Source organism: Myotis yumanensis, unplaced genomic scaffold (assembly GCF_028538775.1).
Source record: "Myotis yumanensis isolate MYYU_CA2020_CCGP unplaced genomic scaffold, mMyoYum1.0.hap1 SCAF_19, whole genome shotgun sequence".
NCBI lineage: Eukaryota > Metazoa > Chordata > Mammalia > Chiroptera > Vespertilionidae > Myotis > Myotis yumanensis.
Window position 1 is genome coordinate 9,763,202 of NW_027223770.1, and position 12,272 is coordinate 9,775,473.

General features: G+C 43.1%; 2 protein-coding genes across 3 annotated transcripts in view; one reads left to right on the forward strand and one right to left on the reverse strand.

Annotated features, from left to right (window-relative positions):
* BRAP (BRCA1 associated protein) overlaps positions 1-12,272 on the forward strand; it is a 79,629-nt gene that overhangs the window by 27,806 nt on the left and 39,551 nt on the right. The gene's annotated exons all lie outside the window — the stretch shown is intronic.
* Positions 1-12,272, reverse strand: part of ACAD10 (acyl-CoA dehydrogenase family member 10) — a 35,815-nt gene that overhangs the window by 15,395 nt on the left and 8,148 nt on the right. For both annotated transcript variants that reach the window (XM_070400223.1, XM_070400222.1), the window contains exons 3-10: positions 12,090-12,238; positions 9,847-10,041; positions 7,490-7,648; positions 6,617-6,776; positions 5,160-5,301; positions 4,207-4,275; positions 1,536-1,717; positions 467-617 (exon numbers count right to left, since the gene is read on the reverse strand). In XM_070400223.1, the coding sequence (XP_070256324.1) occupies positions 467-617; positions 1,536-1,717; positions 4,207-4,275; positions 5,160-5,301; positions 6,617-6,776; positions 7,490-7,648; positions 9,847-10,041; positions 12,090-12,238 (1,207 nt within the window). The remainder of the gene's footprint in view (positions 1-466; positions 618-1,535; positions 1,718-4,206; positions 4,276-5,159; positions 5,302-6,616; positions 6,777-7,489; positions 7,649-9,846; positions 10,042-12,089; positions 12,239-12,272) is intronic.

The window sequence follows — 12,272 nt, forward strand, 5'->3', positions numbered from 1 at the left end:
TCCGCCCCAGTGCAGGCATGTGAGTGAGCCTTCTGGGTCCAGCCCCGAGCTTCCCAGCCACCTCAGCTGAAGCAAGCTCTCCGTCCCCAGACAGCAGACTTGCAAATGAAAAACTGCCGTCATGGTTTACAGCCAGTGTTGGTGGCGTGGGTTATGCAGTAGAATAACCGGAGCACAGGCCTGCACCTTCACACCCAGGTGTGGCAATAACCCCGGCAGCTGCACAGAACAGCGCCCCCACCACCCCAGCATGAAGATCCCCCGCCCCCCCAATATAAAGAATTAGCTGGCCCCAAACAGCTGAAGAGCCAAGGCTGAGAAAACCTGCCTGAAAGGCCATGCACAGGGTGATCCTAGGAAATGGGAATAATTCACAACTGTCAATTGGGCCAAGCTGCTTCATTTCCCCTTAAGATGCCCTTCCCATCATTTTTCACATTAAATATTAACCCCTCATCGCATCTACCGGAAGTCCCCGTGCACCACCGTGATCTTCTCCTGCCTGGGAAGGTGAAGTGGCAGCCATTCGATGAGCCTCTCCATCGCCGGGATGGTGCTGGTCTCTGAGGCTCGATACTGCTTAATCCAGGTTTGCACCTGGCGTGGAATATAGTCCCCTGAGGGAAAGAGGGTTAGGGCAGGGTGTGCCGTTCCAACAAGCTCCAAAGGTTTCAAAAACTACCCAGGGCCGTGAAACCCTTTGCAATGCCCTGTAGCACCATCATCCTATGACTGGGGGGTATCCCACAGGATAGTTCCAGGTGAGAGCCACCAGCTGTTTTGTCTTGGCTCCATCAGTGTGATCTGGGCATGGTTCCCAGCCACGTGGCCTCTCCCTGGCCCTCTCAGAGGTCCTATGAACTCCCTAATAGCCTTTAGGCTAAACAGTGGTTGGCTAAGAGCATGGACATTGGGGCCTGACTGCCTGGATCTGAATCGCAGCTCTGCTGTTCTCTGTGCCTCAGTGTATCCTCGTTGATGAGATGGTCCTCATAGAGTTGTTGGGAGGATAAAATGTGAAAAGCCCTCAAAGCTTTCCCTAGCATGTAGTAAGAACTACATCAGGATTTGCTAAGAAACCCAAGACATACAACAGTTGACGAACTTATAAGTTATATCTGGGACTGGACACTGAAAGGAATTCTGGAGTGAACTTGGCTCACAGTCAAGGTCTCCAGTTGATTTAACCTCTCTGAGTCTTCCTCCCTTGCTTCCTCTGTATGAGTGTACTGTTGTGAAGGTACCTTAACTACCGTTTGCCAGTATTGGAATAAAGATTTAAATGATCTGGTGAGATAAAAGTTGCAGGGAAGAGAGATTCTGTAGCCCATGAAGAGATTCATCCTAGGATAAAATGTCTAGGTAAGCAACCCCTCCAGTAAAATGAAAGTGGATGTCCAAGTAGGAAGCGAGTAAGCCCACCTCACTGTGAGCAACCGCTTGGTGCATTAACACCCTGACACCAGGCAAATCCCGAAAGCAGAGGCAGCAGTGAGGAAACATTCAGCATGAAAGACAGGCGGCCACATGCTTACCATGTTTCCCGTAGTCTTCTAGGCCCGCAGCCTTGAAATCCACACTGTGAATTTTGCACAAGACTCTGTTCATGGCAGCGTATACGGCCCGCCTCTGGCTGGGCTCCAAGCCTGGCAGAGAGGGGTCTTTGTAGATGAGGCCTGGGCAGTACTCCATCAGGTAGAAGGGCGTGCCAATGACCCTGGGAGGGACACAGACAGGGTGCTTCAGTGGCTCACAGGTGGAGGCTGTTGGTCATGGCACCGCTCTTTCTACCCCATGTGTACGCTGAGCGCTGGGGAAGGATTCGACCCAGCGTTCTGGACATTTCCTTTTTCCTTGGTACATAAGCACAGGGCGGTTATACATTCTCCCTCCCAAACCAATCCACACACACAGCCCTGCCCATACTTCTGGTCTGCATGCCTCTCTTCTCTTTGGTCTGCAGGTAGAAGCCACTGGAATGGGTTTAAGGTTAATGACATAGGAAAGCAGCATGTTGAGAGGTGGCGCTTTGGGGTCATATAGAATCTCTACTCGTTTCTAGCAGTGTGATTCTGAGAGATTTACTAAACCTCTCTGAGCTTTTGTTTTTGTTTTTAAATATGTAAAACTTCAAAGAGTAGTTTTATGAATTAAATGAGCAAGTATATATGGAGTGCCTGGCATATGTGTCTGGTTCTAATGAGGGTTCAATAACCATCCCTTCTTCCCCCCCCCCCCCCCCACCGTTTTTCTTTTTTTTGGGCTCTACGTGTGCCACTCACACAGAAGCCCTTTTTTAAATGTTCCATCTTGTTATTTTTACTATTATCCAGTGGTATGAATGGCACATCTACCACCCTATAGGACAGTGATGGCGAACCTTTTGAGCTCAGCGTGTCAGCATTTTGAAAAACCCTAACTTAACTCTGGTGCCGTGTCACATACAGAAATTTTTTGATATTTGCAACCATAGTAAAACAAAGATTTATATTTTTGATATTTATTTTATATAATGCCATTTAACAAAGAAAAATCAAACAAAAAAATGAGTTCGCGTGTCACCTCTGACACGTGTGTCATAGGTTCGCCATCACTGCTATAGGATCAAGGTGACACACTGAAATGTCATCTTTTAGTCATTTTTATAAATCAGTTTACTACTCTAAAAAGTTGTTTTGAAACTTCTACCATTATAACTTTATCCTGACTTGAACATGAGCTAGTTAAGTTAGACCAGTGGTCGGCAAACTGTGGCTCGAGAGCCACATGCGGCTCTTTGGCCCCTTGAGTGTGGCTCTTCCACAAAATACCGACTTCAGCGCATGGGCCACGAAGTTTCAGTCGCACTGTACATGTGCGCCCGCACGTGGTATTTTGTGGAAGAGCCACATTCAAGGGGCCAAAGAGCCGCAGTTTGCCGACCACTGAGTTAGACTATTAAATTATATTTAATTATCTTAAGTGTAATAATGCTGCTGTGTTTATAAAAGAAAATGTCTTTACTTTTAGATGTATGCTGCCTGCAACTGCAAAGGTTCAGCTAAAAATAATTTATATAAATAAAATAATAATTTATACACATAAAATATACTTATTTATAAGATAATTATATATAAAATAATTATATTTAATTATATTATGATATATCCAATATTTTACATATAATTGTTACTATTTATATAAAATTAATTTATAGATATAATCCACATACACATCTATATATGCACATACACACACACATATATAGAAAGGAAATGTGGCAAAATGTTAACAATGGTTTAATCTAGATGAAGTATAAATGGGTGCTCATTATACTATTATTTCTTTTTTTAAACAATATTTCTTCTTTCAATTCTTTCTGTATGTTTCACAATTCTCATAGTTATAAAGTTAGGAAAAAGGACAGACTCAAAAACATTACAAAGCAATTTAAAAAGTTTAGAAAGGCTACAATAAAAGAATTAAACAAAAGCAAACAATATAAGCTAGATGGATATATATTTTTAGAAGGTTAAAAAAAAAGATGTTTTTGCCCTAGCTGGTTTGGCTCAATGGCTAGAGGATCAGCCTGCAGACCAAAGGATCCCGGGTTTGATTCCAGTCAAGGACATGTACCTTGGTTGCAGGCTCCTCCACGGCCCGGGCCCTGGTCAGGGCTCATGCAGAGGCAACCAATTGATGTGTTTCTCTCACATCGATGTTTCTCTCTTTTTCCTTCTCTCTTTTACTCTCCCTAAAAATAAATGGAAAAATACCCTCAGGTGAAGATTAAAAAAAAAAAAAGAAAAAGAAAAAATATGTTTTCTACCAATTCTCACAAAAGCAGGCATTTCTTTATCTTTCAGGATAACTTAAATATCTATGACCTTCTGGGGGAGTTACTATAAAGTTTATTTTCTATCAAATTTATTTGTCCTTACTCTAACAAACTAGAATCTGAGTTAGTGTACTGGCTTTTCTCTTTTGTAGATTGAATAGACAACGGGAAAAATAAATCTGTTTAGGATGGTGTGGCTCAGTGGTTGAGTGTTGACCTATGAATCAGGAGGTCAGGGTTCATGCCTGGCTTTTGGGCTTGATCCCCAGTCGGGGCATGCAGGAGGCAGCTGATCAATGATTCTCTTTCACCACTAATGTTTCCATCTCCTTCTCCCTTCCTCTCTGAAATCAATAAAAACATATTAAATAAATCAATTGGAACATCACCTTGAATCTTCACAGAGGTCAAGAACTTTGGGGACAGGTACTCCAGCGCTCGCAAGGGCTTTCATGATCCTGCCAGGACAAAGGAGAATGAGCACCATTGCTGGAAGGACTGCTGAGACTTCCTTACAATTATTTTCTCATTTAAAAATTATTCCGTGCAGAAATTAAAATGTAATTCTAAAAAAATTTCAATTGGCCCAAAAGTAGGCAAGAAGAACATAAAACTGATGAAACACAAAAAAGAAATAGTGAACTTAAAGGCCTACATCAACCAGTCAATATCTACATTAAGTTGATTAGAATAAACTCACATTGTCCATATTACTCTCTGCACCTTTCCTTCTGCAGAGCAGTAAGAGACTGGGAGGAAGAGGAAACCCCAGCCCAGAGCCCACTCCTTGCCTCAGTACCCACTCGCCAGAGATTTAGAGCTAGTTTTGTGTGAGCCTACTCCATTTAAATTTTCCTGTCTCAAAACAAACTATTTTACTTGGGATGAGTTATAATACTTTTATTATTTTCAACATTTTATTATGGAAAATATCAAACATAAGTAGAGAGAGTCATATAAAAAACAAACCCATGTACCCATCACTCAGTTCCAACAACAGTCAACTCATGGCCATGTTTGTTGGGTTGTAGCCTCACTAACATATTGATTTTAAGACTAAAGGTCTTAGAGTCTTTAAGGCTAAGGGTAAGACTAAAGAGTTTCTTAATAATGCCTTTTTTCATCTAAAAGTCCCAAAAAAGTCTAGACTCCTACAGGTTTAGGTATAGAAACGAAAACAAACTTAAAAATGAAACTAGGTTACTGTTCTTACTTGAAATAATTTTGGAGAGTCACACTTGTAGTTTTAAATGTCTCAAGGCACTTGACGGAGTGCTGACTGGTGAGCTGGGGGCTGAGCTGCGAAGGGGGTGGGGGAGTGCGCCTGGCCCTGGGTATTTACCTGAACTCCCTCTCCACTGCGTGGGCAGATGGAAGGAGTGTCCCGGGGGGTTTCTTCCTCAGAACCAGCTGATGACCAGCCAGCTTGATGTAGTACGTTGGATTTGACTGCCCGTGATCAAACTGAAGGAGTTCCAATGGGCCTGTAAGTTTAAAAACAAAGAAAACTCAAACCAGCTCTGAAGGGCAGACGGGGAAAGACGTTCTTTCTTTGTAATGAGTCCAGAGTTTGGGATGCACTGAGGAATGGCACCATGCCCCACCAGCTCGGGTCCAGAATCGCAGGCCACTGCAGTGTGGCTAGGCCACTGGATTGACACCACATTGACACCACAATAATGTCCTCACTTTGTATAGTGTCCAATTTTGTCCGTCTTGCCAACTCCTGCTCTGTGAAGAAAAGCTTTTTAGCTGTGTTTATCAACCACAAGCACAGTCATGGCAACCCAACTTGCTAAATGGAATGCTTGAAGCCGGAAGATGAGACGTGCCCTTGTGTGTCCCTCAGCCCATGCTCAGCCCAACCACGCCTGACACGGGTGCGACAGCTGAAAGGAGCGAAGCAGGGCCCGCAGCCAGAGCCAAAGCTGCTTTCATGAGTATGCGATCTCCCTGCCCAGCAGGCTGAATGCTTTGTCTCTCTTACAGAAACATCCTAATTAGCCCTCAGCTTCATAGTAAGACTAAACTCTGGACGTGGATTCATTTCACTTGCTCAGAAGAGCAGGAAATGGGCATTTGCCAGAGTTCTCTGTTGGTCAGAAAGGGCCCCTCAGCCTGTGGCCCTACCACCCTGAACACGCCGATCAGGGGTCAGAAGCTAAGTGGGGTCAGGCCTGCCTAGGACTTGGATAGGTAACGGGCCCCTCAGCTTTGTGGAGGCACTGAGAATGTGCTAATCACTAGGGCACGTCATAACATGAACTCCATACAAACAGCCTTTCTCAGGGATCAACGGGGTGAGGCGAAACTTTATCACCAGGTAGAAATGTCTTCAAAAGCTCACAAGGCACCTGTTTTTCTGAGGGTGGAAGGTGAAGGAGGGTGGGACCTTTGAAGAGATGGAGACAACTTGTCACATTTTCTGTTTATGCAACTTTGAAGTTTTCTTTACAAGCAGGCTGTCATCTCGAAAAAATGAGAAACATTCAAGCGCCCCTGGGCCACCTACAGTCCCCAGGCTCCTCTCCTCCCTGACAGCTGTTTGCGGGCGCGGCTGCCACATCCGCTGTCAGTGGAAGGGCAGACAAGTAGACTTTCGGGATCCATAAGAGAGGAGGCGAATGCGTTTCCCCACGCAACACTGAGAGCAGCGCTCAGATCCCCTGGGCGGCCCGGGGGCTGTCTCCTCACCATATTGCCTCTGTCTCTGGTGCATTCCACACTGGGGTTTGACAGTGAAAAGCAGCCTGAAGGGCTAGGCTTGGGAAGAGTTACAAAATACAAAAACTCACATACCTGTGGTTTGGGTCCCCAGGAGGTCTCTGAGGTATTTCTCCAAGGAATCTTTTGGAATCTCCATTGTCTTTCTCACGGGATGCGTGTTTGGAATAACCGTTCTCAAGGTAAAGCCCAAAAGAGTTTCTAACTCCTTTACTGCAGCCTCTGGGTCATTAACCTGGTGTCAGAGGAAATATTGAACATGCCACTTTGACCTGTCAGCCTTGGCCTGTCTTCCTGTCTGTTCTCTAAGATGGTAATTTTTAGGAGGAAATACCAAGAACTCCATTCTCTGAGCAAGGCCTTTGAAGTCAGGATATTCAGCTAATGAGGAAGCCGTATACTGTTTCCTCTTCCTCCTTGACTCCTAAATGCATTAAGATTTCTCCCTACTGGGGAGAGTCCCGGTTAAGAGTCATGGCACTGCCTCGTGCCAGGAGGGAAGAACGTCCTTGAGCCCCTCCTCGTACCACAGCATCCACTCTGTCCCGTGAGCCCGTCAGTGTCAAAAGGAAAACTCCAATGTGGACCAAGAACCCTCCCACGTGGCCTCTCGCGCTTCACAGGTCTCCTGGGTGGTCCATGTGGCTGGTGCTGCTGGCTCCCCACCCAGAAGAGCATCACCTGGACAGTCTGACTGCCATCCCGAATGCCTACAGCCTTTCCTTCACCTCCGTGTGTAACTCTTCTCAAGCTGCCTTCTTGTGTGTTTGTCTTCCTTCCATTAAAAGTACAGGCAGCTAGTCACATAGATTTCCTAATTAAAAAAGACCACGGCGACACGGGGGAACCCACTGAAGGCAGCTACAGCAATGCATGCAAGAGGACTGCACAGAAATGCTCACACTAGGGCCTGGAGGAGAGTGGAGTTCAAAGACTAGTGACCATTACCTTAATGGTGCGCATACCAAGGCTGGCAGCTGCTTTGACATTCTGTCCAAGATCATCAAGAAAGATGGACTCCGAAGGCTGTAGGCCCAGCCGCTCCAAGCACAGCTTGTAGATCCTGTGGTCTGGCTTACAGACACCTTCCACACAGGACTCCACGACCTGAGGGAGGGGCAGAGATGAGAAATAAATGTCCCTAAAAGCGGTGCTCCCTCAGGCACGCTGATATACTAGTATATTTTTTAAAGTGCAGAAGGAGCCCAGCTGGCACGGTTCAGTGGTTGAGCATTGACCTACGAACCAGGAGGTCTCAGTTTGATTCCCTGTCAGGGGACATGCCTGGGTGGCAGGCTTGATCCCCAGTGTGGGGCATGCAGGAGGCACCTGATCAATGATTCTCTCTCATCATGGATGTTTCTCTCCGCGCCCCCCCTCTTCCTCTCTGAAATCCATCAAAATATATTTCTAAAAAAAAAAGTGCAAAAGGAAACAGTTGAGATTTGTTATAATAAGTAACTTAAGGGGATTATGATAGAAAGTGATGTTGCTTTTTTACGTTGAGTGATTTGAACATACTGGGGGCAAACCTGGGAGCAAACTCAGGAAACCAAAATTCTGGTTCAGATACAGTGACCTTGTGCTCATGGTGAAGCCACGTGGCCTGTTTCATCATCAGTCAAGTGGGAATACTAACAGCCATCTTATCTATCTTATGGTTGTTGTGAAACTTAACTTGAATGAGTTCCAAAATGACAAAGCATTTTGCTGTTAGCTACTGTGCCTACACCAAGCAGAAGAAAAGCGGTATATTTCTGTTTTAGGGAAAGTCATCATTTTTTTTTTTCAGAAAGAAGGCATTATTCACTGTTATAAAAGAAACATGGCTTTAATGTCTGTATTTCAGAAGTTAAAAAAGACCCAGACTCAGTTTATATGACTGAACCCCACCAGAGGGCTGACTGTCACCAAAGAGCCTGTTAGTGGCAAAGACGCTCCTTTCCTTGGAACCTGACAGACTAATTTCCATTCTGTCTCTGATCCGGAACCAGAGGAGCGGGGAGGAGAACCCTGAAAAAGCCATCTCAGTGTCAGGCTATCTCTGAGTCAGCACCTCTGGGAAGTCCCCTCTTATATTATCCCCAGGGCACATAGTAACTGCTCAATAAAAATCTGTTTTGCCCTAGCCGGTTTGGCTCAGTGGATAGAGGGACGGCCTGCAGACTGAAGGGTCCCAGGTTCAATTCCAGTCAAGGGCACATGCCTGGGTTGAGGGTTCAATCCCCAGTAGGGGGCGTGCAGGAGGTAGCTGATCAATGATTCTCTCGCATCATTGATGTTTCCATCTCTCTCTCCCTCTCCCTTACTCTCTGAAATCAATTTAAAAATGCATATATTATATATATATATGTATTTTTTTTTTAAGATATGATCTTCTGTGCTAGAAGGTTTCATCTGTGAAGAATTCCCCATTTCCCTAAGAGAAAATAGATCATTATCCTGGCATACATATATATATATTGATAGATGACTTGCTTAAACTTCATTCAAAAAACAGATTTTTTTAAAAAATATTTTTATTGATTTCAGAGAGAAAGGAAGAGGGAGAGAGAGACAAAAACATCAATGATGAGAGAGAATCATTGATTGGCTGCCTTCTGCACGCCCCCTATTGGGGATTGAGCTGCAACCTGGGCATGTGCCCTTGACCTGAATCAAACCCGGGACCCTTCCACAGGTCGACGCTCTATACACTGAGCCAAACTAGCTAGGGCAGAAAACTGTATTTTGGCTCAGTATGTTCTCAGGGTACTTGGATAGTCCAGCACCATCTATTACAATAGCCACTAGCCATATGTGACTCTTTACACTTAATTAAAGGAAATTCAGTTCAATTCCTTGGTGACATTAGCCACATTTCAAGTGCTTCATAGCCATATATGACTGTATTGGACATTTCTATTACAGCATTCAGTGTTATTGAACAGCGCTGGTCTAAGGATTGATGCCATAGAAATAGAGGGCAGCATGGTTGGTCTTTGAAAAGAAAAGGTCAAAGGGCCCATTACGAGGGCTGACAGAAGTGTGTGTGTTATGTGGTGACTGAGGTTCAAATCCAGAATGTAAGGAAGTCTCTAAAGCTGAGGTCTCAACCAGTTTCCAAATCCCATAAATGTTTGACCTTGCTAAGAGCTCAGTGATACAAGTCCTCTTTTCAACCTGTTATATCTAAACCTGACTTAGTCAAGTGTCTGAATAAAAAACCCATTCACTCAAGACCTGCTAAAGGGCAGCGTTAAATGTTGCATCCCGACGCAAGGACAGGCTGTTTTGATTATTGTTTAGTATCACTTCAAACTTACCACATCGAACTGTTTTCGGTCCAGGGGCAAAAAGCTTTTGCCATTGGAAAGATAAAAATTATTGCTCAAGACTGCAGTCTGAAGGCCTTTTGCCCGAATTTGAATTATGGCCTCAGTCATCACTGGGAACTGCTTCGCCACTTGCTCACTGGTCAGCAGAGAGAAAAAGTTGTCCACAGGCACAGAGGTATTTGACTAGGAAAGGAGGAAGGGAAAGACGAAGCAGCAATCACTAAGAGAAAAGTCAGCTTATCGCAAACAGAGAAAAAGAAATATTCCCAGCTTCCTGTGCTAGCTGGCTGTAAGAGCCCGGGCCTTTGGCTTGCTGCCTAAGTGAATCTTCTCCCTCGGCCTTTGTGCAGAGCTTTGCATATAAGGTTATAAAAAGTGACTTAGAATTAGAGTTACAATCACGATGGAATACTATGCTGCTGTTAAAAAGAAGGAACTCTTACCATTTGCAACAGCATGGATGGAACTGGAGAGCATTATGCTAAGTGAAACAAGCCAGTCAATGAAGGAAAAATACCACATGATCTCACTCTTTCATGGATAATTAAGACCATTACAAACTTTTGAACAATAATAAATACAGTGGCAGAGCTGCCTCAAACCGATTGTCGGACTGCAGTGGGAAGGCCAGGGAGGGTTGGGGGACAGGAGGGAGGGGAGTAAGAGATCAACCGAAGGACTTGTATGCATCCATATAACCATAACTAATGGACATAAGACACTGGGGGGTAAGGGAGGGCAGGGGCTTGTTAAGGGTGGGGGGGAAAAAAGGACACTTATGTAATACCCTTTGTAATACTTTTAGCGAAAAAAAAAAAAAAAAAGAATTAGAGTTACAATGGTTAGGGTATGGAGCTATTTATATCAATATTCCAGTTAAAGGAGTTCTTTATTTCAACCATGGGCTGTCAATTTTAAAAAGTAGCAGGATACCGTAAGAGGATACATTAAACTTTAAAAGTGTAATAAGTTGATGTAATTTAATTTTCAGTGATCCAGAAGACATTTAATGGTTTTGTATTGCCTTAACTCACCATTATGAACTTCAGTTTCTGATCAATTTTTTTTAATTCAATCTGTGTGGGTTTTGAAACTCTTATTTTATCATGTTTTAAAATCTGTAAAGGCAGACCTGCTATTTTCTTTATACACACACACTCGCATTTTACAACAGCTTTAAAGAAATACAATTCACATACCATACAACTCACCCATTTAAGCCATACAATTCAATGTTTTTAATATATTCACAAAGTTATGTAACCATCACCACAATCAGTTTTAGAACATTTTCATCCCCTTAAAAAGAAACCTCATACCCATTAGTATAGTCACTCCCCATTCCTTTCCACACCTCCAATAGTCCCAGTCTGAGCAGATCACTAACCTACTTTCTGTTTCTGGACATTTCATATAAATGGAATCATACAATCTGTGGTCTTTTTTTTTATTGTTTTTTTTTCCACTTAGCTTAATGTTTTTAAGATTATATATATATATATTTAAAATTGTGATAAAATATACATAACATAAAATTTACTATTTTAACCACGTTAAGTGTACAGTTGAATGTCATTAAGTACATTCATTATTATGTACCCATCTCTATCATCTATCCACAGAACTTTATTTACTATATTTTAAATTATATTTTAGCAGGTTTATTGTGAAAGTTACATGAGTTAATATAAAGAGCTTAGAAAATGCATAGTACAGAGAAAAGGCTTATTAATATTATTGCCTCAAATAAGCTTTCTCATTAGGCAGACAGCATAATGGCTGATGGAGGGGCAGTGAAAGAATATTTTTATTTATTCATATGTGTTGTCAAAGTTGAGTACCCAAGGGTGGAAGAAATAGCTTAAAAACTTATAATGGATTATTAGATTTTTCACTTCTTTATTTGCAGTTTAATAAATATGGACGAGTGTTACGTTACATCCATTACTCTGGACAAAAAGAATATGGAAATTCAAGAATGTTTATCGCCCTAGCCAGTTTGGCTCAGTGGATAGCGTGTCAGCCTGCAGACTGAAGGGTCCCCTCAATTCTGGTGAAGGGCACATGCCCAGTTTGTGGGCTCGATCCCCAGTATGGGGTGTGCACGAGGCAGTCAATCAATGATTCCCTCTCATCATTGATGTGTCTGTCCATCTCTCCCTCTCCCTTCCTCTCTGAAGTCAATACAAATATATTTTCAAACAAACAAACAAAAAATGTTTATCACTCACAATTTCAGAGCAGATTCTCCTAAATTCTTGTAAGAAATCCTCTTTTGTTATTTCTCCTCTCATAAATTTCAGCCAGGGCCCATTTTCGCCACCTGTGATTAAAGCCTTCAATATAGTTCCGGAAGGGATATGATTTTGTACCTCCCATTCTGTAGGAAGAAAAATATGCAATAAGTGAAACTC